Raw genomic sequence first — 25,418 nt, 5'->3', positions numbered from 1 at the left:
TTGTGTATATATTTTAATAACTAATAAAAAAAATTTATAATGCAATATAATAATGAAAAAATAATTAAAAACAATAAATATATTTTTTCAAAATAATACAATTTACATATATATATATATATATATATATAAATAACAAAAATATTATAATGTATATATTTTTAATGATTAATATTAATTTAAAAATAATATTAATCATTTTTATAATTCAAATAATATTTTAAATAAATATATATGCATTATTTTGAAATAATAACGATTTTAATAATGCAATACAATGAAATGGCTTTATAATTCAAAATAGATTTTACTTGTATATATACACACACACACACACATACACACACACACACACACACACATATATATATATATATATATATATATATATATATATATATAACATATTGTGTATATATTTCTAATAAGTAATAAAATTGTATTAATGCATATATATATATATATATATATATATAAATAAGTAAAAATAAGTATTTTAAATAAATATATATTTATTATTATTTGACATAATTAATAATTTTAACAATGCAATGTAATAATGAAAATGGCTTTACTTATATATGCATATATATAACACAAATATTATTATGTATTATTATTTATAAATATTATTTTCATTATTATATTGCATTAAAATAAATTAAAATAAATGAATGTCATAATGCAAAAAAGGACTAATTGTACTATAAAGTAGTCTTAATGCAAAATAAAATTCCATATTTTTCTTTTAACTTTAGGGTGAAGAAGTTTAACCAATTTTTTTTTCTTCACAGCCTTCTCAAATTATTTCTCCATTAGTCCTCTGCCAATAAAACAGGAGTCATAGCCACAGAAACTGGACAAACGCTCTCTCTAGTGCCTCTGAATTAGTGAATGGCAGTAAAAGAAATGCTCTTTGTTTTAACCCTCTCAAACTCCAGGCGTCTGGCTGTTATGGACAATGAAACAGGGAGGCTACTTTGTGGCACAATTACAAAACACCCCGGTCACAAATGTTCACTCTTTCCTCTAACAGCCCTGGAAGACTAAAAGGAGATTCTGTATCTTACGTCTGTAGCTGCACAAAGGAGGAAGGAGCAGAGAGACTTAATGACACATCAGCTCTCCTGCTCTGGAAATGCTAACAAGTATAGAACACTCAGCATCGATGTGATGTTGCCATGGCAACTGAAGCTAGACTAAAGACGACAGGTCTGTAATGGGTGCAGTGGGACGTGGATGGGGCGAGTGCGATTATCTTTTGGCCTTGTATTTTGAGGCATCTCGGGGCTCTTTGCTCGGGTTGCTCCAGTCATCCGCTCCTGGGCCTCCTTGGTAATGTCGCCAAGCGGATTTGTTGAAGACGGGCAGGCGCTCAAACGATTCGCTGGAGAGAGCCTAGTCAGAGACGATGACGGGGTGGATGTCATTCAGAACCCGGGGAAATAATTACATGAAGTGCAAATTGAGAGCTGTTTTTACCTTCAGATAGATGACGGCATCGGTCCCTACGCCTTCCATCGAGTACAGTTTCAGGTCTCCTTGAAAGTAGCGGGCGTAGAGTCTGGATATCGGCAAACCGTGTCCAAATCCAGCCTAGAGGGTTACAAAGGACGATGCTAGATTTAGAGATGTTGTTCAAGGTTAAAGCTGGTTGGTTCACCTAAAATTGTGTTATATTCCAAACTTATGATTTTAAAGGGACAGTTCAGACAAAAATGAAAATTCTGTCATAATTACTCACCCTTGTCAGCCAACGATTGACACGGAAGAGAATAATTGTTGAATAAAGCTATTTTTGTTTTCATTGCGCACAAAAAGTATTCTCATAGCTTTATAACATTACGGTTGAACCACTGATGTCACATGGACTATTTTAACAATGTCCTTACTACCTTTCTGGGCCTTGAATGTGCCAGTTGCATTGCTGTCTATGAAGAGTCAGAAAACATAGATTTAATCAAAAATAGCTTAATTTGTGTTCTGAAGATGAACAAAGGTCTTACGGGTTTGGAACGACATGAGGGTGAGTAATTAATGACAGAATTGTTATTTTTGGTCGAACTACCCCTTTAAGTTTTAGTGATTTTGTTATATGCTTTTGCCTCTTTTTTCTTATTTAGCTTTAATTTATATTTATTTCAGTTTTGGGTTTAGTCATTTTTACTACTTCAGCTTATTTTATTTCAGTTAGTTGTCAAGGCTACTTTTCTTATTTTTAAGTTTAAGTTTAAGTCTAATATTTATATTTTATTTGTAATTTAATTAATGGGATTATATAATTGCCACATATAATATATGCATTATGTTTAATGCAATAATGCAATAAATTACTTTATAAATACACTACCAGTCAGAAGTTTTTGCACAGTAAGATTTTTAATTTTTTTTTTTTTAAAGAAGTCTCTTCTCCTCACCAAACCTGGATTTATTTGATCCAAAGTACAGCAAAAACAGTAAAATTCTGAAATATTTTTGGACTATTTAAAATAACAGTTTTTTTATTTGAATAAATTTCAAAATGAAATTTATTCCTGTGATTTCAAAGCTGATTTTTTAGAATCATTACTCCAGTCACGTGATCCTTTAGAAATCAGTCTAATATTCTGATTTGCTGCTCACAAAACATTTATTATTATGCTGAAAATAACTGAGTAGAATTTTTTCAGGTTTCTTTGATGAATAGAAAGTTCAAAAGAACAGCGTTTATCTGAAATAGAAAACTTTCTGTAACATTATAAATACCTTTATCGTCACTTTTGATCAATTTAAAGCATCTTTGCTAAATAAAAATAATTTCTATAATTTCTTTCGCCTTCAAAAAATTATACTGACTTCAGGCTTTTAAATGGTACAGTGTATAATGTTACAAAAGCTTTTTATTTCAGATAAATGCTGATCTTTGGACCCTTCTATTTATCAAAGAATCCTGAAAAAATTTACTCAACAGTTTTAAATATTGATAATAAAAAAATGTTTCTTGAACAGCAAATCAGCATGATTTCTGAAGGATTGTGTGACAATGAAGACTGGAGTAATGACGCTGAAAATTTAAAATTGGTCACAGGAATAAATTACATTTTAAAATATATTCAAATAGAAAGCAGTTATTTTAAATAGTAAAAATATACAATATTACTGCTTTTGCTGTTTTTTGGATCAAATAAATGCAGGCTTTTAAAAAACTTCTTTAAAAAAGACTTCTTTAAAAAAACTAAAAATCTGGTAGTGTATTGTACTGCATTACTGAATTGCCTCTTCAAAAAATACTGGGGGACAAAAAAAACATTCTTGACAGGTTTCATGAAATTTTAAGTTTCATCAAAATATTTTAGTATAATACATTAGCAAATAACTTAAATTTGAGTCTATCTGGCCTCAGAAAACTGTAAAGTAATTGTTAGTGCATGTTATTTTGTATGTCCACAACACATACAAAGTTGTTATTTTAGTTTTCTTTGTACACAGTATTTTCGTAGCTTCATAACATTTTGGTTGAACCTCTGATGTCACATGGACTATTTTAACAATGTCCTTACTATCTTTCTGGGCCTTGAAAGTGTCAGTTGCATTGCTGTCTATGCAGGGTCAGAAAGCTCTAGGAGTTCATCAAAAATATCTTAATTTGTGTTTTGAAGGTCTTACGGGTTTGGAACAACATGACGGTGACATGACAGAATTTTCATATTTGGATAAACTATTCCTTTAACATACTGCTAAACAAGTCTTTTAATGATCCACATTCATATAAAGTCATACTAGTGGTTTTCCAGCCACATGAGGGTGACTAAGTGACGACAGCATGATTTTTGTTTGTTAGCTTGCTTTATAAATACTGTATCCACACTTCCTTACCAATGGCACTCGTTTGGAGTCCAGACTGGGTGTTGGTGCAGTCGAGTAGGTGTAGTTGAACAGCCTGTCAATCTTCCGTAAAGCCACACCCCCTCCCCTATCACTGATCTATGATAAAAGCCACAAAAAGTTTAGGATCAAGGCAATGCCATGCGTAGGTGTTTGCAAAGGACACTGATTCACAAACTGACCTTCACAGAGAGATCTTCCTTCCCCAGGGTCACTTTTGCTTTTATAAGAGGAAGACCCTCCTTACTGCCCTCGTGGAGCTCATTGGTGGCCCGCATCGCGTTCTGAAAACACAAACACAAGCTGTTACAGCAATACGTCAGAGCCTTGGGAAAAACACAAAAGATAAGGACTGCTAATTATTACATTGCGTAACACATGCCAGTACTTGATATAACAAATTTAAGATGTATCTGTACCTTAAACAATTCAAACAGCATGTGAAACAGGTGTGAGGGAACGTACACAGCCTGGATGGGTTTTTGAGGAGCCTTTGCTGCATAAAAAGCAACATATTGTAACATTTTGGAGCTCTGGAAGTATTAAATGAATTGGACATGAAGTAACTCTGAAAGAAACATTATATATTGAGATTTGAGAGAATAAGAAGGACTTGTACCATTGAATTCCTCTATTTTGAGTTCAGGGGCAGCTGAATAATATTGCTCACATACCATCTTGGCAGTCTCGTATGCATCTGAAAACAAAATCATGCTGAATCAGTGAAGCACAAAATCCAGGATATTTTTCATTCACTGCCATTCAAAAGTTTGGAGTTGGTAGGATTGTTTTGAAAGCACTCTCTTATGCTCACAAAGCTGCATTTATTTGATCAAAATACAATAAAATCAGTAATATTGTGAAATATTATTACAATTTAAAATAAATGGTTTCTGTTTGAATATATTTTGAAATGTAATTTATTCCTGTGATGCAAAGCTGAATTTTCAGCATCATTACTCCAGGCTTTTGGGTCAAATGATCCTTCAGAAATCATTCTAATATGCTGATTTGGTGCTCAAGAAACATTTATTATTATCAATGTTGAAAATGTGCTGCTTAATATTTTTGTGACACATTTTTGAATGTTCTTTGATAAATATAAAGGTTCAAAACAAGAGCATTTATTTTAAAATATACATCTTTTTAAACATTATACATGTCACTTTGGATAATGTGTGCACCCTGAATAAAAATATACATTAAAAAAATTAATTAAAAAAAAGTAAATAAATAAAAATCTTACACACCCCCAAACTTTTCAATGTTTCTGTTTGTGACAGAACAAAAAATAAAAACTCTTACCAGTCACCACCTCAGCAACATTGCAGTTGGGATCAATACTGCCAATGTGTTTTGGATGGGCTGGGTTGATGTCATTGCCAAAAAGGAGAGCTGTAATAAAGAGAAAAGCAATTGCGATAAAACTCGATGAAAATCTATGGACCAGTGAGTAGTGTTTTTTTAGCATCACATACTGTGCTGGTTGATGAGCATGCGAAAGGAGATTCGGTTGGTGTAGAAGCGGTCCAAAAAGTACTGGATGTTGGAGCTGGCGAATGGATCGAAACCAAACTTCTCTTTATATTCGATCACACCCTGGGCCATAGTCGGGACCACATCATTATGTCTGTTCCTGATCTCTATTAGAGTCTCCAGAAAGCTAGAAAAACATTGATAGGTTAAAAAAAGTTAATTATTTTTGTATAAAAATATTTTAAAATATATTACAATATTGAAAATTCTATGTGAGATTGATACGTTGGTTATTACTTTAATATTATGGTCTATAATAAAATTCTATATATTTATCATATTATATTATATTACACAACCAGTCAAAAGTTTTTGAACAGTAAGATTTTTGATGTTTTTTTTAAGAAGTCTCTTCTGCTAACCAAGCCTGCATTTATTTGATTCAAAATGCAGCAAAAGCATTATTATTGTGAAATATTTTTACTATTTAAAATAACTGTTTTCTATTTGAATATATTTTAAAATGGAATTTATTCCTGTGATCAAAGCTAAATTTACAGCATCATTACTCCAGTCTTTAGAAATGGTAGAAATTAGTACTTTTATTTAGCAAGGATGCTTTAAATTTATCAAAAGTGATGATAAAGACATTTATAATGTTGCAAAAGATTTCTATTTCTAATAAATGCTGTCCTTCTGAACTTTCTATTCATCAAAGTAACCTGAAAAAAATCTACTCTGCTGTTTTCAACATAATAATAATAATAGTAATAAATGTTTTTTGAGAAGCAATTCAAAATATTAGAATGATTTCTGAAGGATCATGTAACTGGAGTATTGATGCTAAAAATTCAACTTTGAAATCACAGGAATAAATTACATTTTAAAATATATTCAAATAGAAAACAGTTATTTCAAATAGTAAAAACATTTCAGAATTTTACTGTTTTATATAAACACAGGATTGGTGAGCAACATTAAAACATAAAAAAATCTTACAGTTCAAAAACTTTTGACTGGTATATTATGTATTATATATTATAACATATTAAATATATGTTGTAATATTAAAACTTTAAGTGAGCATTAGATAATGACAAAGTTAATCTAAATGTAAAAATAGAGGAAATTTCTAACACTGACCTAGAGCAAACTGTAAGTAAACCCAAATCTTTGCTCTAGTTTGTAGTTATTCAAGTCATTAAAAATATTTAGTATGAATAATAAATGCCATTGTACGTAGAAAAGGCATGCGAGTAGGATACTTCCTTTGTTTTTCGCTGACCCAGCATGCATATTTGTTCTTTTCCACTGTCAGGGCAGCTTTCAGTCACTATCTGATTCCTCTGTGCTCAACTTTGGCCTGAATTCACCTCGCGTGAAAATATAATAGCATGCAGTGCAACTGCCTGCAGAACAAGACCATCTAGATGGCTTACAAAAAGCAAAAAAAAAAAAAAAAAAAACATAAAAAATCCTACTTACTCATTCAGGGCATGTGGGTCTTCTGGCTTCCTGTTCTCAAACTCTAGCAGCTCGAAAAAACTTTGCATGTACCTGTGGAGAGATTTGACACGGCTCAGGCTTCAATGAAGCACGTGTATCTGACGTCCTCCATTTTCAACTCATTTATACTCACCATTTCTGCACCAGTTTGACTGAAGGTTGACTGAGGAGCCTGTCTGGCAGCAGATTGACCTCTCTCATAGTGTTAGCCAGACGCACCGGCAGCTCCTTCCGCAGGAACATGTAAGATGTTTTCTCACATGCATTATCCCTACCTGAAAATCCAGCAAGCAGAAACAAACAACTGAGAAAACAGGAGGGGCTGTCAGTGATTAATGATGGGAAAGTAGTGAAAAATGCTTTATCATCCATAAGTGAAACCCGAGACACCTGTTCAAAAGTTTACACCCTTGGCTCTTAATGCATTGTTTTTTTCTCTTTGAAGGATCAGTGAGTGTCTGAACCTTCTGTAATAGTTGCATATGAGTTCCTCAGTTGTCTCTAGTGTGAGAAGATGGATCTCAAATTGTCATTGTTAGAAAGGGTTCAAATACACAAAAATGCAGAAAAACCAAGAATTTGTGGGACCTGAAGGATTTTTCTGAAGAACAGCAGGCATTTTAAAATTTTTTAGGACAAACAAGGGACTCTTGAACAACTATCACTAAACAAAACAACAACAAAAAAAAACACAGCTGTGGATCATTCAGGTAACAACATAGTATTAAGAATCAAGTGTATGTAAACTTTTAAATGGGGTCATTTTTTTTAAAAAGTATTATTTTCTCTTGTGCATTACATGTAAACGTCTTTTGTGAAATATCTCAGGTCAGTATTAAATAAAAAACATTTTTAATTACGGTCAAATAATTAACATTTTGCAGATTCTGCAAGGTGTATGTAAACTGTTGACCTCAACTGTATTTAGCAAATACCCACTTGTTGTAGGCCTTCAGAGCACACCAATATGTTTCCTGCTGAAGCATCACAAGCAGGTTCAACTATCCCTATAATTTATTTAAGATTGTAACTAATATCATAATTAGCCTTGTTGCATAAGCTCTTCTTCTGACTCATGCCTTTATGACAGTCCCTTTTGTCCCTTTTTACTTGATGGACTGTTCACCCAAAAATTTTAATTCATAAAAACCTGTTATTTTTCCACAGTCATATGATTTAGGACGAGCTGTTGCGTTTGACGTCACCTAGGTGTAGCCTACATAGTGTTCATATAACACACTTCATATTGCATTTACATAAAGAGCCTCTCCCTCTTATTAAAGTACAGTTAGATTAACAGACAGTTATTTCATGTGCATGTTACAGTAATATTAGAATATGTGACCCTGGACCACAAAACCAAGCAATAGCCAAAAATACATTGTATGGGTCAAAATGATCGATTTTTCTTTTATGCCAAAAATCAAAGGGATATTAAGTAAAGATCATGTTCCATGAAGATATTTCGTAAATTTCCTACCGTAAATATATCAAAAAACTTTTTTATTAGTAATATGCATTGCTAAGAACTTTATTTGGACAACTTTTTCTCAATATTTAGATTTTTTGCACTCCAGATTTTCAAATAGTTTTATCTCGGCCAAATATTGTCCTATCCCATCAATTAAAAGCTTATTCAATTTAAATAATTTACCCTTATGACTGGTTTTGTGTACCAAGGTCACAAATATAGCATCAATGAATGTGTAACTGCTATTTCAACAATTTCTGAGTATAAACAACATCTTTAAATGTTGACTTTGGAAATTACTGTCATGCTGACATAAGCAATTTCCTCAATAACACAGGACTGAAACGTCCTGTTAACGTTTTCCTTCCCAAATGAACAAAGTTCTTGTTTACATTTGTACAATCGTCGGATTTGAACACTAAACGTACACTAAAACAATGAGGGTTTATAAAACATACTTAATTTATGAGGCAATCAATATAATCATGCTGCATCAAAAGTAACAAGTGCAGCTGTCAGTCAGTGACTGTCAGTATTCACGTGATGGATGCGCTCGCACTTACCGAATTCCAGAAACTGTTTTATTGACAGGGGCGATGGTGAAAACCGTGAATAATATTCTATCTTTGGAAAATGGTCCTTCAGAAGAAATGCGTACAGTCTCATTGTGAGGGAAAAATGTGAACCGACTGAGGCCAGAAGCTGTTTATGAGAAAAAGAAAAATCTTTATATTGGAATCATGGCAGGGAGCGTCCAAAGAGTAGAGCTGACCGCATCATCCGAATCCGAAAATTCACCTCCGTTTCATATTATTTCTATAACAGAACGCTAAATATGTATTCCTTGTGTTATCCCGCACGGCCACCGTTGCGCTAAACAGCACGTACACAAGAGCCAACACACAACCGAACTGATTTTAACCAGCGAGTGTTGTGATTGGCTAAGAGGAACACGGAAAAAAAGACTGTGCTTTGTAATTGGTCCATCCAGTTACCTAAATGAAACGCCTCTGTGGGATGTTAGGTTGCAGAACAGCGGTTCTGAGTTTTTTTTTAATGTCTTTTATGTTGTTTACATTTTGTATAGGCTATATCTTCCTGCAAAACCAACATTTAAAGCTCCATGTTAATTATTAATTCTGTGACCCACACTGACAACTTTCAATTTTTGGAAACAGGAACATCAGTTTGCATATAAATTACTGAATTAATAAATAAACCAGCCTAAGGGTCTGGTGGTCTTAACTGGTTTAGAATGGTTTACCTGGTCTCCCAGTCTGACCGACTGAAAAGTTGAGCATGAAAAAAGCCAAAGTTTGTACGTTTGTAAAGAAAGTCTGCTTTTCCTTTGTTTACAGCAAAGGAAAACCAATCTCCTCCTGGCTTATATCTAAATCCTCCGACATTTCTCTTCACAAATCTACATTTGGTACTTCTAATTTGTGACCGTGTTTTGTTTTGTTCTCTCCACTGTGTGTCACGTCCGTCGTCTGCTAAAATGCCACTCTCGTGTACACGCTGATATTTTTCTTACACAAACACGTCAATTTACTTTAGGGTGCCTTTATTAACCTCTCAGAGCCATGTGGAGCACTTTTTATGATGGATGGATGCACTTTATTAGACTTCAAAATCTCAACACCCATTCACTGCCATTATAAAGCATGGAGCAGCCAGGACATTTTTAATATAACTCCAATTGTATTTATCTGAAAGAAGAAAGACCATATACACCAAGGTTGGCTTGAGGGGGAGTAAATCATGAGGTAATTTTCATTTTTGGGTGTACTGTCCCTTTAAGTCATTTGTTCTATTATAATTGAGCACGACTTTTGTTATGTTACATTCCGCCACATGGGGCCTGTTTCAATAAGGAGGTTCAACCAACTCTGAGTTTAAACTTGAACTCTGAATTGACTTACCCTGAGATGGGAAACTCTGAGTTTTTGGTTTCAGAACAGCTGAACTAAGTTAGTTTAATCTACTCTGAGTAGGTTGACTCTGAGTTTAGTGCTTGCACCATGACTATGAAAAGCCCTGATCAATAGAGCTCCGAAATTATGATTCACCATGGCAACAGCTCCCGCCAAAAAGACCTCTGCATACTTCGAGCCAATGCTTAACTTTAATTCTTAATAATTATTAAGAATAGAATAATTTAATTATTAATAATTAGAATATCAAAGGTAAAAACTGACAGAACAATAAGTTAATGAACTATTCATTTTCATGGTATCCCACAGGCAAAAAAATAAAATTAAATAAAATTAAATAAAATAAAAAAATAAGAAGAATGAAACAGCTAAACATGAAGTATAAAAACATAATTCAACCAGGTAAAGCTTTAAGCATAAAGGGTTGATGGGTGTAGGCTACATGATTTTACTAATATTTGACATTAAAATATAATTCTGTGTCTATTTCAATTTGCAGCAGCTTTTTCCACATAGTCTAATGCTCTTTTCACATAATTAAATGTTCTCTAATCCAAACAGTTGCATTTCTTAATTAGATTAATGAAATGAACATTTGACGCCTACTCAGCCAACAGCAAGAAGGCTCAGATGAAGAGGAGATGGAAGTACTGGAAGAATGTTAAAATCCAACATGAAAAAGAATAAAAGTTGCATTTGTGCATTTAGGGAAAAAAAAGATGGCTGTGGTGGTGGTTATATATATAATTTATTTATTTATTTATTTTATTTTATTTAATTTTTTAAATTTTTTTTTGGCACTTTGACAGTGTCTGCATTATGAAAATATGTGCAATAAATTAATGCACCTAAAAAATGCTTTTCTTACTTAGTATTATTGTCTTGTTGTTCCAATTTAAAAAAAATCTAAAGATTCTTAAATCAAGATACATTTCTAAGAAAAATGTCTTTCTTTTTTCTGTCAAAAAGGTTTTTGAGGAATTCCAGGATTTTTCTCCATATTTCGATGGGAGCTAACGGGCCAAATTTCAGTTTCAATGCAGCTTCAAAGGGCTCTACATGATCCCAGCCAAGGAATAAGGGTCACTGGAAACTTGTAAAGCCCTTTGAAAGCTGTATTGAAACCCATTGGCTCTCATTGAAGTCCACTATATGGAGAAAAATCCTGGAATGTTTTCCTCAAAAACTTTAATTTGTTTTTGATTTGAAGAAAGAAAGACATGAACATCTTGGATTACATGGGGGTGAGTGAATTATCAGGAAATATTTTCTCTGGACGTGAAGTTGTCTTATATACTTAATTAAACATTTTGATTAAACTGTTCCATGTTCTTCATCATCACAGTATTTTAAATGTAATTGTGCTGTATTTCTTAAAAAAAGAGCTTAAATGTAAAATGTAAATTTAATATGGCATTTGTGCAGACTTTGTATTTTGTCTTTTAAATAAAACTGTTTATTTTTCACCTTGAGCATGCTTTGACACTTTATTGAACGTTTTTTTTTTTTTATTGTAATGATTTGTAAATTAACAGTGTTTCTCTGTAGAACATTTAGTGCTTTCATTGTAAAAATCTAGGTAAAATCTGTCAAATAAGGGTTTTACACTGTAAAAAAAAAAAAAAAAACGGTTAAACGACTGGCAGCTACGGCTGCCAAACAAAAACCATAAAATTAAAGTAATATATCCCAATTGAAACAAGGAAAAAATCTGTTTTTTCTTTCTGTAAAACCTTTAATGAAAATCTCTGTAAATTACTATTTTTGCACTTTATTTCAATAATTTAATTTTTTTAAAAGGTGTTTATTTAATCTTTGTAAGTGTATTTTTCTTATTTTGCATATTATCTGCCAATTGGGTAAGAAAAATAATCTTGTTTCCATTTGCATTAAGATTATTTTTCTTGTTTTAAGTAAAATGCACTAAATTTATCAATTTATTTATTTATTTAAATTTATTTTTATTTATCATTCCAAAACACTCACTAAGAAAAGCATTTTTGAAGCATAAATGAATGAATGATGTATTTAAACATCACTTACACTTTAAAAAGGGGGAGGAGACCGAAAGAAACTCTGGGTTTACCGAAGAAAACCTGCTCCTGACCAGGTTTGATTCACAGAGTAAGTTACCAAGGTAACTGACTCTGAGTATAAGTTACCTCTCTTTCAGAAACAGGCTTGACTTACCCTGGTTTCTCAGGTTTGTTAAACCTCCCATTCTGAAACGGAAAACCCAGAGTTTCCCTTATTTCAGGGTTGACATACTCAGAGTTTTCACTTAACCTCCTTTCTGAAACGGGCCCATGATGGTATGGTTGCAAATGCGTGTATTGTGTTGCTTCTCAGTTGTGTGCAGATAACACTGTTATTTCAGTATTAGTTTTAAGTATATTCTAAGTTAGCTGTTATGTTTTCAGATTCATTTTAAGTTTAGTCATTTTGTTTAGTGACATTTTGCTTTTGTCATTTTATTATCATCACATAGCATTATTTTATATTATTTCATTTTTTATTTATCATTTCATTTTTTTTTATCCAGTTATTTCACCTTTATTTCAGTTACCTATTTTAATAGTTTTAGTTTAACATCATTAAACAAATGACATGATTATTGGAAAAATATGTATTCAAAGGTAGGAAGTAGGAAGACAGGTTTTATAGTACAATAGTACTATAAGACCATACAATTTAGCAACATAAATGAATCCTGACCTTTATACAATTCCAAAAGTCTTTTGTAGCCTGCCATCAAGCCATAGAAATGACGTTATCTCAGTTCATCAGGAATGTGCACCATGACTCACAAGATCTACTAATCCTTTGTAGCTGTGATTCCCCAGATTGACGCACCCAAAGAGTAAACATCAATATCAGGGCCCTCAAAGCCATGGACTCTACAGTCAAATTCTGCAGCCTAATAACTTGCAGCAACGTCCATAAAAAACAAAATATATGGCAAAATATTAGATACTAGTACACATGTATAGAAAATACCAAGCTAATGACCGTCATTGTTTACAAATTACTTTTTTTCAACAAACCAGGCTTGTATAACAAAATCTCAATCACACGCAACAGTCTGTTCATCTCAGGCAGTATTGATGGGTTTTTTTTAGGTAAGGACAGCCTTTGTCTCATCAACATCATCCAGATCTGGTATGGGGTCATACTGCCGTCTATATAAAACACGGGTCACTAATGTGATGATGAACATCTCCACAATCAACAGCTGCTGACTCATCACTGTGAAAAGAAATTGAGGGTGTTTTTAGGAACCATTAAAGGGACAATTCACCCCAAAATTAAAATTATTTACCTCATGTTTTACTCACCCTCAAGCCATCCTAGATGTATATAACTTTCTTCTTTCAGACGAATACAATCTGATTTATATTAAAAAATGTTCTGGCTCTTTCAAGCTTTATAATGGCAGTGAATGGGTGTTCAGACTTTGAAGTCCAAAAAACTGCCTGCATCCAAACATGATAAAAAGTACTCCACACAGCTCTAGGGATAATAAAGGCCTTCTGCAGCGAAGCATTGCACTTGTATAAGAAAAATATACATATTTAAAACTTTATAAACTGTAATCTCTAGCTTCCGTTAACTGACTTACACTCGTTCATGAGAAAGTGACGTTACAGCAGACGATATAGGCATAATGTAAGCTCCGGTGAGAATATGACAGTCTTGCAAGAAACAAGTTTTGTTTACAGCAAATAAAAAACTCCTTTTGGCTTATATCAAAATCCTCAGACATTTTTCTTTACAAATCCTAGTTTTGTACTTCTAATTCATAACTGGTGTTTTGTTTTACTCTCTCCTATGCACTTCTGTGTTTATCACTTTATTATCTACTTTCCAATATAAATTTTTAAAATATTAATATTTTTCATATAGCCCACAAACACATTGATTTGCTTCAGAAGGCCTTTATTAACCCCCTGAGATGCATGGAGCACTTTTTATGATGTTTATATGCAGTTTTTTGGACTTCAAAATCGTAACACCCATTCACTGTCATTATGAAGCTTGGAAGTGCAAGAGCATTTTTTAATATAACGCTGATTGTTTTCGTCTGAAAGAAGAAAGTCATATACACCTCCCTCAAGCCATTCTAGGCGTATATGACTTTCTTTTGTCAGACAAATACAATCAGAGTTATATTAAAATATGTACTGGCTCTTCCAAACGTTAAAATGGCAGTGAATGGGTTTTGAGATTTTGAAGCAAAATAAAGTGCATCCATCCATCATAAAAAGTACTCCACACAGCTAATAAAGACCTTCTGAAGTAAACTGATGCATTTGTGTAAGAAAAATATCCATATTTAAAACTTTATAAACTGTAATCTCTAGCTTTCGCTCACTGTTGTATGCGCACTCACTTTACAGCACAGGAAACCCAGTCTCCTCTCGGCTTATAATGAAATCCTCCAACATTTTTCTTTACAAATCCACGTTTTGTACTTCCAATTCATAACTGTTTTTTTTTTTTTGCTCTCTCCTCATCTGCTGGAATGTCACTTTAGCATACAGTTACAAGTTATAAGATTACATTTATAAATTAGTTATAATTTATAAATATGGATATTTTTCTTACACAAGTGCATCGATTCACTTTAGAAGGCCTTTATTAACTGCCCAGAGCTGTGTGGATTGATTTTTATGATGGAGAATGCACTCTATTGGACTTGTTGAAATTTCAACACCCATTCACTGCCATTATAATGCTTGGAAGAGCCAGGACATTTTTTAATATAACTCTTATTGTATTTGTCTAAAAGAAGAAAGTCATTTACACCTAAGATAGCTGGAGGGTGAGTAAATCATAGGGTAATTTTCATTTTGATGAATACTATGATAATTTAACAGGATTGTTATGTTACATTCTGCCACATGATGGTACTCACAGTATCCACGGGCCTGGGACGGGTAGGGTGGCGCGCAGGCAATTGTGCCATTCATTGCCAGTATGTTGATGATAGCAGTTTGCAGCTGGCTGAGAATCAGCACCAACTACAGGCAGATATAATTGTTGAATCATTAATTCCAGCAATACTAAACACCAAGGATGTTTTAAAATGGCAAGAATAAAAAAAAAAACACACAAACCTGATACATGGCATATTTAGGGATTATTTTAAGGGTGCGTAATGCCACTCGCACATGCATGAACATGATTGCAACAGGCCAAAGGGCGATAATCATGATAACGCCTATAGAGCAGTTTATCCATAGGGCGGCGCCATTGGCTGAAACCTACAGACCAGAGAAAGAGACACTGTACTATAACATAAATAATAATAGTGTAAGAATGGGCGTGGAGTTTTGTACATTTCACAGGTGTGGCTTCCAGGCTTATCCTACTCTAGCTATTATTTAGCTGTACAAATTGTTTTGCTGCTTGATATTGCACAATGTTGTGTCTTATCATATTATTTTAACGTGTTATCTTATTACTGAACACAATGGTTTGTAGTGCAAACAGTTTTACCATTTACTGCACATTGTTTTTCTTCTCATTATTTCCCTATAGCAGATAATGAGCTGGAAGTCCCACCCATAGGCATACTTCTGCCTTGAAGAGAAAGGTGGATACCTACCTCAGCTAAGCTGAAGTTCCCATTTGTCCAGAGGACTATAGAAAGGATGGTTAAGACAAATTTCAGCAACGCAAACTGGTAGGACCCCAATTTCAATATGAACAGAGATCGTCTGAAAAAACAAAGCACAATATTTGAAGAAAATGCAACTATTTTGATTTCACTTGCCCATAGGTTTCACAATCAATTGTTTACATTAAGTTTGATAATGGACGTCTTACATAACACTGATTTAAAGCTAATGATTCCAGGAGCCGCAGACTGCTCCTTTCTTCCAGATAGCAAAGGGTGCAATGCCCTGAGGTGCCCATTTTAGGTTACGCACTAAGCATGATAAAAAACGCATGTTTGCAGAAGAGTTGAATGGCCAGAGGTGCATTCATCCTGCTGACATCCAGTCAAAGATATGTGCAATTAATTGCAAACTTCAGATGTCAGTTTCAGAATGTTTGTAATTTAGTTAATAATTCATTTATTTCTATCCACCTTTTTCCTTCTGTAAATTTTATAGATCTGGCTTCCAAATCACCTCGTTTTGCTGCTTAATATTGCAATTTGGTGTGTCTTACTATATTATGTATTAATGTTTTATTACTTAGGAACAGAGTGGTTTGTAGTGTTAACAGTTTTACCATTTACTGCACGTTGTTATTCTTGTTATTTCCCTATAGAAGATACTGAACCAGAAGTCTCACCCATAGGCTTACTTTCACTTTGAAGAAAAAGGTGGATACAGACTACTGTTTAGGCTGTTCATTTGGGTATTATGACACCCTAAAATTAAAATTTTTGTCATTAATCACTTATCCCCATGTCGTTCCAAACCCATAAAAGCTTCATTCATCTTCGGAACACAATTTAAGATATTTTGGATGAAAACTGGGAGCTTTGTGGCTGTCCCATTGACTGCCAAATAAATAACACTGTCAAGGGCCAGAAAAGTATGAAAGACATTGTCAAAATTGTCCATCTGTCATCAGTAGTTAAGTTAGAAGCTAAGAGAATACAGAACAAAGCTTTTTGGAACGACAAGGGGGTGAGTGATTAATGACAAAATTTTCATTTTGGGGTGAAGTCACCCTTTAATATAATGTAAATCATGTCTATTACTGAAATATGTAGTAGAAAACCCATGAAAGACTTCTATTATTTAAGAAATCCACATTGTTTAATACATATTTTATTTGGGACTCTGTAACATACTGGTATCAGTCCTGTTGCTGTTTTTACCACAACACAGTTTTGAATACAAACTCTGATAATTAAATACTGATACGATGACCACAGCTACTGAGAGAGTTTAGAGGTAGCATTGGATATAAGTGTAGGCTTAAACCAAATGCTGTATCATTGATTTTTCCACACAAGGAGTCTAAACGCCACCGGATAGCGGTTGAAATCCATGCTGAGAAACTTTTTTAGTGGCTGCGGCATCATGAAAAGCACTGAAATGTTTACATCCTGCCAGAATGGCATTTAGAATTTCTTGTCTCTGCTGTTTGTAAGTTCTTTCAGTGGCTGTGGTCTACTAAAGCCTCTAAGGCATCAGGGCTGAAGTAGAGAGAACAAAGATGCAGGTCTTTAGGAAGTTTTATTTATCCACAGACATCTTCCAATTCTTTTCTCCTCTTCTTATCGCTAGGAAAGCAGTGAAGACTTACATCGCTTTTCTTCTTGCCCTTCAACTGAAAAGTACAACCAAAAGCTGCACAATGTGGCATCATATCAGTATTTTTTTTTTTAGAGTTTAGAGTAAAAATGCAACAGATTTTGAAGTAAAAACTGCAACAGATAGCGGCAGTAGCGGATGCAACCATTTCACGTCATTGAAATAATGGCACCCTCCTACCCTAGTCAAAAAACAGCTAAAACCTGCCTAAGCTGGTTTCAGCTGGTCAACCAGCCTGGTTTTAGCTGGTTAGGCTGGGAAACCAGCAAAAACTAGCTACTTCCAGCCTAAACCAGCTACGATCAACTAACCAGACTAGACTGGTTTTAGCTGGGTTTTTTTTCAGCAGGGTATAGTCCAAAATACACTATATTGCCAAAAGTATTGGGACAAACCCTTTCAGGGAACAGGTTTGACTACTTCAGTAATTTCCATGAGTATAAATCTTTTAGCAATTAATGATATTCTCTGTGTATAAGGCAAAGTTCAAAAAGAAATTATTAATTCAGTCAGTTTGGAAGAATTTGACGGATCTGCAGAAAGCAAAGTATTAATCCCAGCTGAAAACCTCCAGCGACTTTAAATGCAGTCCTTGTGCCAAATACTCCAAAACCAAAAACCAATGACATGGAAATTACTAAAGTAGTCAAGGCAGTTCATTAGAACGGGTTCGGTGCGTGTGTGCGTCGCACGGTTCAACGGTTCAACGCATGCGCAATGTAGCCTCGTGAGTGTCCTTTTTGTGCGAAATAAGAGGTGTGTGTAGACATACAGACAGTAAAAGTTGAGTGCTGCAGGTTACGTCACGTGTAGAAATGGCAAGTGGGAGAGATAAGTAAGGCTGCCCGGAGTTGGAGGATGCGCCAGCTATGATACGCTGTTCATCCAACTTGGCTGTGCTTTCAATTTTATTAAAGGAAAGGATGAAGCTGATTGGTTGGTTCATGTCACATGGCCTGCGGTGAGCTTGCGGAATTTTGAAAAGTTGAGATGTTTTTACCTTGATGCGGCGCGGACGCGCCTGGAAAAAACGCTTTCATTACGAGCGCGCATACCGCGCGTCTACATTTGAAATAACGAACTTGAGTGCACAAAAGACGCTTCATGTGAACGGCCCCTTAGCCAGGTCAGGTGTGTGGGAACATTTTGGATTTCATGATTTCATCTTCATTTTTCAGTTCATCTGAGAAGACATCACGCCAGTGTGTTGGTAGACATGCAAGTTAATTCTTCAGTTCAATCTTTATGTGCTAAAAAGGCACACAAATTCCTGGAGAGATACACATTGTCCTGTTTTTGCCAATAAATGAAAAGCATGTCATCAATGTCTTCTCTATTGCTGTATCAAATCTCCCCTAGCTTTCCTCAGAGATGGTCTCAATAATGTGCTTAAAGTCAAGTCCAAATCAGTTTGCGCATGATTACATGATATAACTTTTTTTTTTAATAATGTATCCTAAATTGTGGATAATCAAGCTACATTTCATATGCCAAAGTAAACTTCTGGAGTGTTAAAGATTAAAATGAAAAATAAAAACAAGAACCGTACAGAACCGAAAACCGTGACCCTAAAACCGTGATACGAACCGAACCGTGGGTTTTGTGAACCGTACCACCCCTACTTAACACCCAGTGTTCCCTTTAAAATCTTCTTGGGTCTGATGGGATATAACAAGCACACTTTAAGGTTTGCTCACCGTGTGATGGGGACGTCTGGCAGACACGGGCAGCAGCAGCAGCAAGGTCCTGTGCTGATTTTCAACGACTTATTCTTTGAGCGACTGAGAAATGCATTGTCTCCTCCGACCTCTTCAATCATGAGAATCAGGAACTTGAAGACCACAATTGCGAAGTATCTGCCAATTAAGTCAGAAATATGTTAATTTGTTTCACACACCCACAAATTCACAAATTCCATTACAGAGTTATCTGTGACAGAAAAGTCATTTTTGAAGAGTGAAAACAATGCTTGACTGCTACTGAATTACATTTGTGACCCAAATCCACAAAACCAGTCATAAGGGTCAAATTTTCAAAGAAATTAATAAGCCTTCCACTGATGTATGGTTTGTTAGGACAGGACAATATTTAGCCGAGATACAACTATTTGAAAATCTGGAATCTGAGGGTGCAAAAAAAAAAAAATCCAAATTTAGTGAAAATCGCCTTTAAAGTTGTCCAAATGAAGTTCTTAGCAATGCATATTACTAATCAAAAATTAAGTTTTGATATATTTACAGTAGAAAATTGACAAAATATCTTAATTGAACTTGATTTTGATTTAGATCTCATGCATTCCACACTGAGTGTGCACTACAAAGTACAGAGTGTTAAAAGTGAACTCACGTGGTTGATGTCATATCAGCGAACATTGTAGCCCTTGGAACCCACATGCCCAAACAAGACGTGGTAGCAATGACCTGAAAACGATAAAGATAGATATAATACCTTGCAGGAAGATGAACTTGAGACTCATAATCACTCATCCAGAAATGATGACTAACCGTACCATTACCTCGGTTACTGTCTGGGTGGGATACAGATAAAGTTCATATTTGACATGTCAGTTCTAATTAGGAGTGATGAATTATTAAGAAACTGTTTTCAAATAACAGATTGTCACATAACAGAAGAATAGGGAGGGGGTGAAAGCGATAACATGAATAATAGAGCAGATAAAAAGGACTGTTTGACTGATACTGTTTTGACTGATACTCACCGGTGCTGCTCCAGTTACCCAAATGATCACGCTTTTCTTATTTGGAGGTACTTTCTTATAGATGTAGATGCATTCTTCAATGAAAACCAGCATGGACACTGTGGCCATGAATGTCAGCAAAGAGAAAATGACAATGCCAAAGATATCCAACTCTGAAGAACACAAACATCACTATCAGAAAATTCACATGGCTATTTATTTATTCCTTTGATCAAAGCTTACTTTCCAGCATCATTACTCCAGTCTTACATGTCACATGATCCTTTAGAAATCATTCTATTATGCTTATTTGCTGTTCAAGAAACATTTATCATCAATATTTAAAACAGACAAGTTTTCAGGATTCTTTGATGACTAGAAAGATCCAAAGATTAACATTTATCTGAAATAAAAAACACTCTTTGTAACATTATACACTATACCATTGAATCAAAAGTGATATAATGTTGCAAAATATTTCTATTTCAGATCAATTAAATCTGAAAAAAAAAAAAATATCTACTCAGCTGTTTTCAACATAATAAAAATAAATGTTTTTTGAGCAGCATTATATCATATTAAAATGATATCCGAAGGATCATGTAACTGGAATAATAATTCTAAAAATTCAGCTTTGAAATCACAGGAATAACTTAGATTTTCAAATGTATTTAAATAAAAAGCAGTTACATTAAATAGTAAAAATATTTCAAAATTTGACTGTTTTTGCTGTACTCTGGATCAAATAAATGCAGGTTTGGTGAGCAGAACAGACTTATTTTAAAAAAATATTAAAAATCTTCCTGTTCAAAAACTTTTGACTGGTAGTGTATTCATAAAGTAATTTATTATATTACATCGCATTCTTGCATTATACATAATGCATATATTAAATGTGGCAATTATATCATGTGATATGGAATTATTGACATCAAACCTGGCATTTTTCACCAATTAATCAATAAAAAAATTGTTTCCCTTATTCAAAGCGATCACATTCTTTCAGAAACAGTGTTGCTATTGCCAACTAAAACTAAACAAGCTATTAAAATATTGTATATGTATTTAAAAAAAAATAACATAAAAATTACTAAAATTAAAATAATTATTTGAAATAATTAAAACAATAATAAAATCTGTTCCAGGCACGTGACATAAAAGGTCAACACTATAGATTCCTATTTTATAGCTTCCCAAAATGTTTTATAACCATCATAACCTTCTCCTTTGAGTATTTTTATTACCATATAAAAAAACACAGCATGCTATCTATTTATCAAACAATACCTTTACCTGAATAAATATGGGTATGGCCATCAAATGACTGTAAATAATGTACAAAAATATAAAAATAAAACTAATTCAATATAGAAATTGTAAATAAATGTACAAATAATATTTTAAGCGTAGTTGTCCCAATTTACCAGAAGTAATAAATGTAATAATTTTATTTTACTACTTTTAGTACAATGAAAACACTGAAATAATCAATTCTAGACTTATAGAAACAAAATGTGTTTCTCTTTGAAACCTTATAAATCACTTCCTAACTATCCATGTGTTTTCAGTCAGACTCAAATACACTGGAAAAATCCAGTGTTAATTGGGAATTTCAGGAATAACGGTTTCACAACCTTGCAACCCCATATGCTGTGCTGTGTGTGGGACGTCAATCCATACCAGCCCATGCATGCTGAAGCCATTTTCGATTACATCGCTTATTACACAAACATTTTAATGACACTTTTTTTTACACAAACCAGGTGCCTGTCATTTTATTCTGTTAACTGATGTGATGTTACCTAACTTAACCATTTCCCAACTGCCCTCCAAAAGCCTTCGTCAATCAGGGTGCATGCACTTTCTTGTAAGCCATTTTAAAAAGAACACATCTGCCTAACACATAATTGTACATGTTTACAGTTCGTCTCAGGACAAATCAACCCTTGCGTTTACAATCACGGATGTTACTCTATCAACCTTTCCTCTACTACAAGTCTGAGTAAAGGTGAGGAGTATTAAAACAAGAATGTGGCTTTGACACACATATATTGCAATACAGTTGAGTGCAACAACATGGAAAGAACTCACATTAGCGCAATCCAACATTATCAAAACTGCTATGCGAACTCAAGTTCAGGAGCAATGAACCACAGGACAATCCATTCTTAGGAAAGCAGTGCAAGATATTAACTATTGGTTTTCATTGGCTTTTTTTTACTTTATGAGTTTTTATGACCATATGTGTCTCTGGACCACAAAACCAGTCATAAGGGTCCATTTTTTCAGAAATTGAGATTTATACATCACATGAAAGCTGAATAAATATGCTTTCTATTGATGTATGTTTGATAGGATAGGACAATATTTGGCTGAGATACAACTATTTGAAAATCTGTAATCTGCGGGTGCAAAAAAATCTAAATATTGAGAGCATCAGCAATGCATATTACTAATCAAAAATTAAGTTTTGATATATTTATGGTAGAAAATTGACAAAATATTTTCATGGAACATGAAAATCGATCATTTTGACCCATACAATGTATTTTTGGCTATTGCTACAAATATACTTGGTGCTACTTAAGGTTTTGTGGTCCAGGGTCACTTATAAAAACACAGCATGCCATTAATAATCAATGCTTTTATCTGAAAAAATAAGGTGTGGTCATCAAATTTCAAACTCAAAAGTAACTGTAAATAAATACATTATTCAAGAAAACAGTTATTTTTGCCAATTTGAAGACTGTTGGCTATATTATTTAGATAATATGTGACCCTTGACCACAAAACCAGTCTTAAGTAGCTCAGGTATATTTGTAGCAATAGCAAAAAATACATTGTATGGGTCAAAATTATAGATTTTTCTTGTATGCCAAAAATCATTAGGATATTAAGTAAAGATCATGTTCCATGAAGATGTAAATTTCTTACCGCAAATATATCAAAACTTATTTTTTGTTTAGTAACATGCATTGCTAAGAACTTAATGTGAACAACTTTAAAGGCAATTTTCTTAATATTTTAAATTTGTGCACCCCTCAGATTCCTGATTTGCATAGTTGTATCTCAGCTAACGGAAAATTCATTCAACTTTGAGATTATGTACAAATCTCAATTTCAAAACATTGACCCTTACGACTAGTTTTGTGGTCCAGGGTCACATCTGAAAACTATTGATTTATGTTTTGCATTTAAATAGTAAAATTCGGTATAATTTTCACAGTTCCACAGTTATTGTTACTAAAGTAAACGGTAGATAATACTATTACCTCAGCAGAATTGTGCTAGTTCGTATTTTCACCTATTCACATTAATAATAACAAAGATTATACGGTATACGAGCAACTTTATGGTTGACAGCCGTTCTAAACACAACAAGCTTAACGTAAATTGACATTAGGGAGCATCTTTAGGTAAAAATAACAAATTAAAGATACTTAACTTACGCATAATAACATCCATAGAGTACGGAGCCTCTTGTCGGCATCGCGGATCAAAAAGTGTGAAATTGGACATTTCCATCTTGACAATCAGCGTTTATTTACGAGATCCAAGGCAAAGTGTAATCCGTCAAAACCCCACTGTCCTTACCACCTGTTAGTTTCAGCATGCATGAAACTAATAAACTGAAGAGAAGGCAGGCTGGTGTTTAGTAAAGGAATCCCTGCTCCCTAGCAATCCCAGCACTTGTTAAAGGGGCCGCCCATGCAAGGGGTAAATATTGATGGATCTGACCAATGAAAATACTACGCTCTCATCCGACTACACTGCGCCTGCGCAATAGCGGCACACTCGCTTTCTCACACACTCAGATGGGTGTTCTACTATTTTTTACAGTCTATGGTGTTATATCAGCGCGGAACGAGAGCAGAATAACTCCCAAATACGATCAAATGAATGGGTAAAGTATAGGATAGACATTTTATCTATATTAACTTAAAAAGTGTTAATATTAGACACTATAATTGAACATCAGTGTATAAAAAAAGAAAATCTGAGGGTGCAAAAAAATCTAAATATTGAGAAAACCACCTTTAAAGTTGTTCAAATGAAGTTCTTAGCATATTACTACTCAAAAAGTTTTGATATATTTACGGTAAGAAATGTACAAAATATCTTCATGAAACACGATCTTCACTTAATATCCTAATGATTTTTCGGCATTAAAAAGAAAATGCGATCATTTTGACCCATACAATGTATTTTTGGCTATTGCTACAAATATACCTGTGCTAGTTAAGACTGGTTTTGTGGTCAAGGGTCACAGTTGTGGAATTTTTGGCTTCCATTGCATGTTTCCTTCTTGATTTCTACTGAAATCACAGGTAAATCTGTTGTGGGAATGGATGAACGGATAGAATTTTATACAGACAGATAGTAGTCACACTATTTGCAATCGAAAGAAAAACTAAGACACACGTGTGTTAGGACAGGCTTCAACAATAACTTAAGGAGTTTAACTTTAAGGAGGATTTAGGTCAAGTTAGGTTAACTTTAGACAGACCAAAGTTCACAAGGCTTACAATACATGTACACATTTTTACAAAGATTGTTAAAGGAGTATGAGAAGAGTATGTTTAACATGCTGAACTTGTGATTTGAAAGAGTTGAATGGCCTCTGTGCTAATGAGCTGGAAAGAGTTCAGGGTAAAAGAACAGCCCTTGAAACCAGCACACACAGAGAGAGAGAGAGAGACAGAGTGAGAGAGAGACATTTTTATAAAAGGACATTTATTGTTACTTGTTACATATAAGCATGTAGTTCATTCACAAAATATCCATGTTAAAATTAAAAAATATGTCTTTGTTTTTATCTGTAACGTATGTTTTTTAAAAGATGTCATTCAAAAAAATTCTAAGTTCTCCATCCAGGCTTGCACATCTGTAGATCAAATATGTAACTGTTCTGGACATGCATTAAAGCACAAGACTTCGTTTTTTTATTTGTGACAGAAATAAAGAAAATGGTACAAGGACACCAACACCAAATCTTCCAGAGTAATTTCATTATGGCTTCATGTTCATTTTTTCCGTATTGATAAAGTATAAAATGTAATGAAGGGCAAAAAAGGTTGAGATATACAAAAAAAAAAAAAAGAACAATATTATAAAGGCTGTGAATAAGAAAAAAGGTTAAAACACTCTTTATCAATATACGCATTCCTTAACACCACAAAAACAGCTACACC

At 33.7% G+C, this 25,418-nt stretch overlaps 2 protein-coding genes across 2 annotated transcripts; both read right to left on the bottom strand.

Moving 5' to 3' along the window:
• Window positions 1-568: 568 nt before the first annotated feature.
• pdk3a (pyruvate dehydrogenase kinase, isozyme 3a) lies at window positions 569-9,851 on the bottom strand. The gene is made up of 11 exons (XM_073830520.1): window positions 8,881-9,851; window positions 6,980-7,121; window positions 6,826-6,897; window positions 5,343-5,527; window positions 5,170-5,259; window positions 4,484-4,561; window positions 4,284-4,360; window positions 4,047-4,148; window positions 3,856-3,963; window positions 1,483-1,596; window positions 569-1,398 (listed from the first exon to the last, which is right to left on the bottom strand). The coding sequence occupies exons 1-11, from the start codon at window positions 8,981-8,983 to the stop codon at window positions 1,255-1,257; spliced, it is 1,215 nt and encodes a 404-aa protein (XP_073686621.1). The 5' UTR covers window positions 8,984-9,851; the 3' UTR covers window positions 569-1,254.
• Window positions 9,852-12,862: 3,011 nt separating this feature from the next.
• On the bottom strand, window positions 12,863-23,846 carry LOC141300188 (organic solute transporter subunit alpha-like). The gene is made up of 8 exons (XM_073830521.1): window positions 23,676-23,846; window positions 20,248-20,399; window positions 19,875-19,948; window positions 19,226-19,384; window positions 15,860-15,971; window positions 15,369-15,515; window positions 15,167-15,272; window positions 12,863-13,497 (listed from the first exon to the last, which is right to left on the bottom strand). The coding sequence occupies exons 1-8, from the start codon at window positions 23,749-23,751 to the stop codon at window positions 13,367-13,369; spliced, it is 957 nt and encodes a 318-aa protein (XP_073686622.1). The 5' UTR covers window positions 23,752-23,846; the 3' UTR covers window positions 12,863-13,366.
• Between the last annotated feature and the right edge of the window lie 1,572 nt (window positions 23,847-25,418).

The sequence above is a fragment of the Garra rufa genome, chromosome 24 (assembly GCF_049309525.1).
Source record: "Garra rufa chromosome 24, GarRuf1.0, whole genome shotgun sequence".
NCBI classification, from domain to species: Eukaryota; Metazoa; Chordata; class Actinopteri; order Cypriniformes; family Cyprinidae; genus Garra; species Garra rufa.
This window is presented reverse-complemented; position numbering and strand designations above follow the sequence as displayed.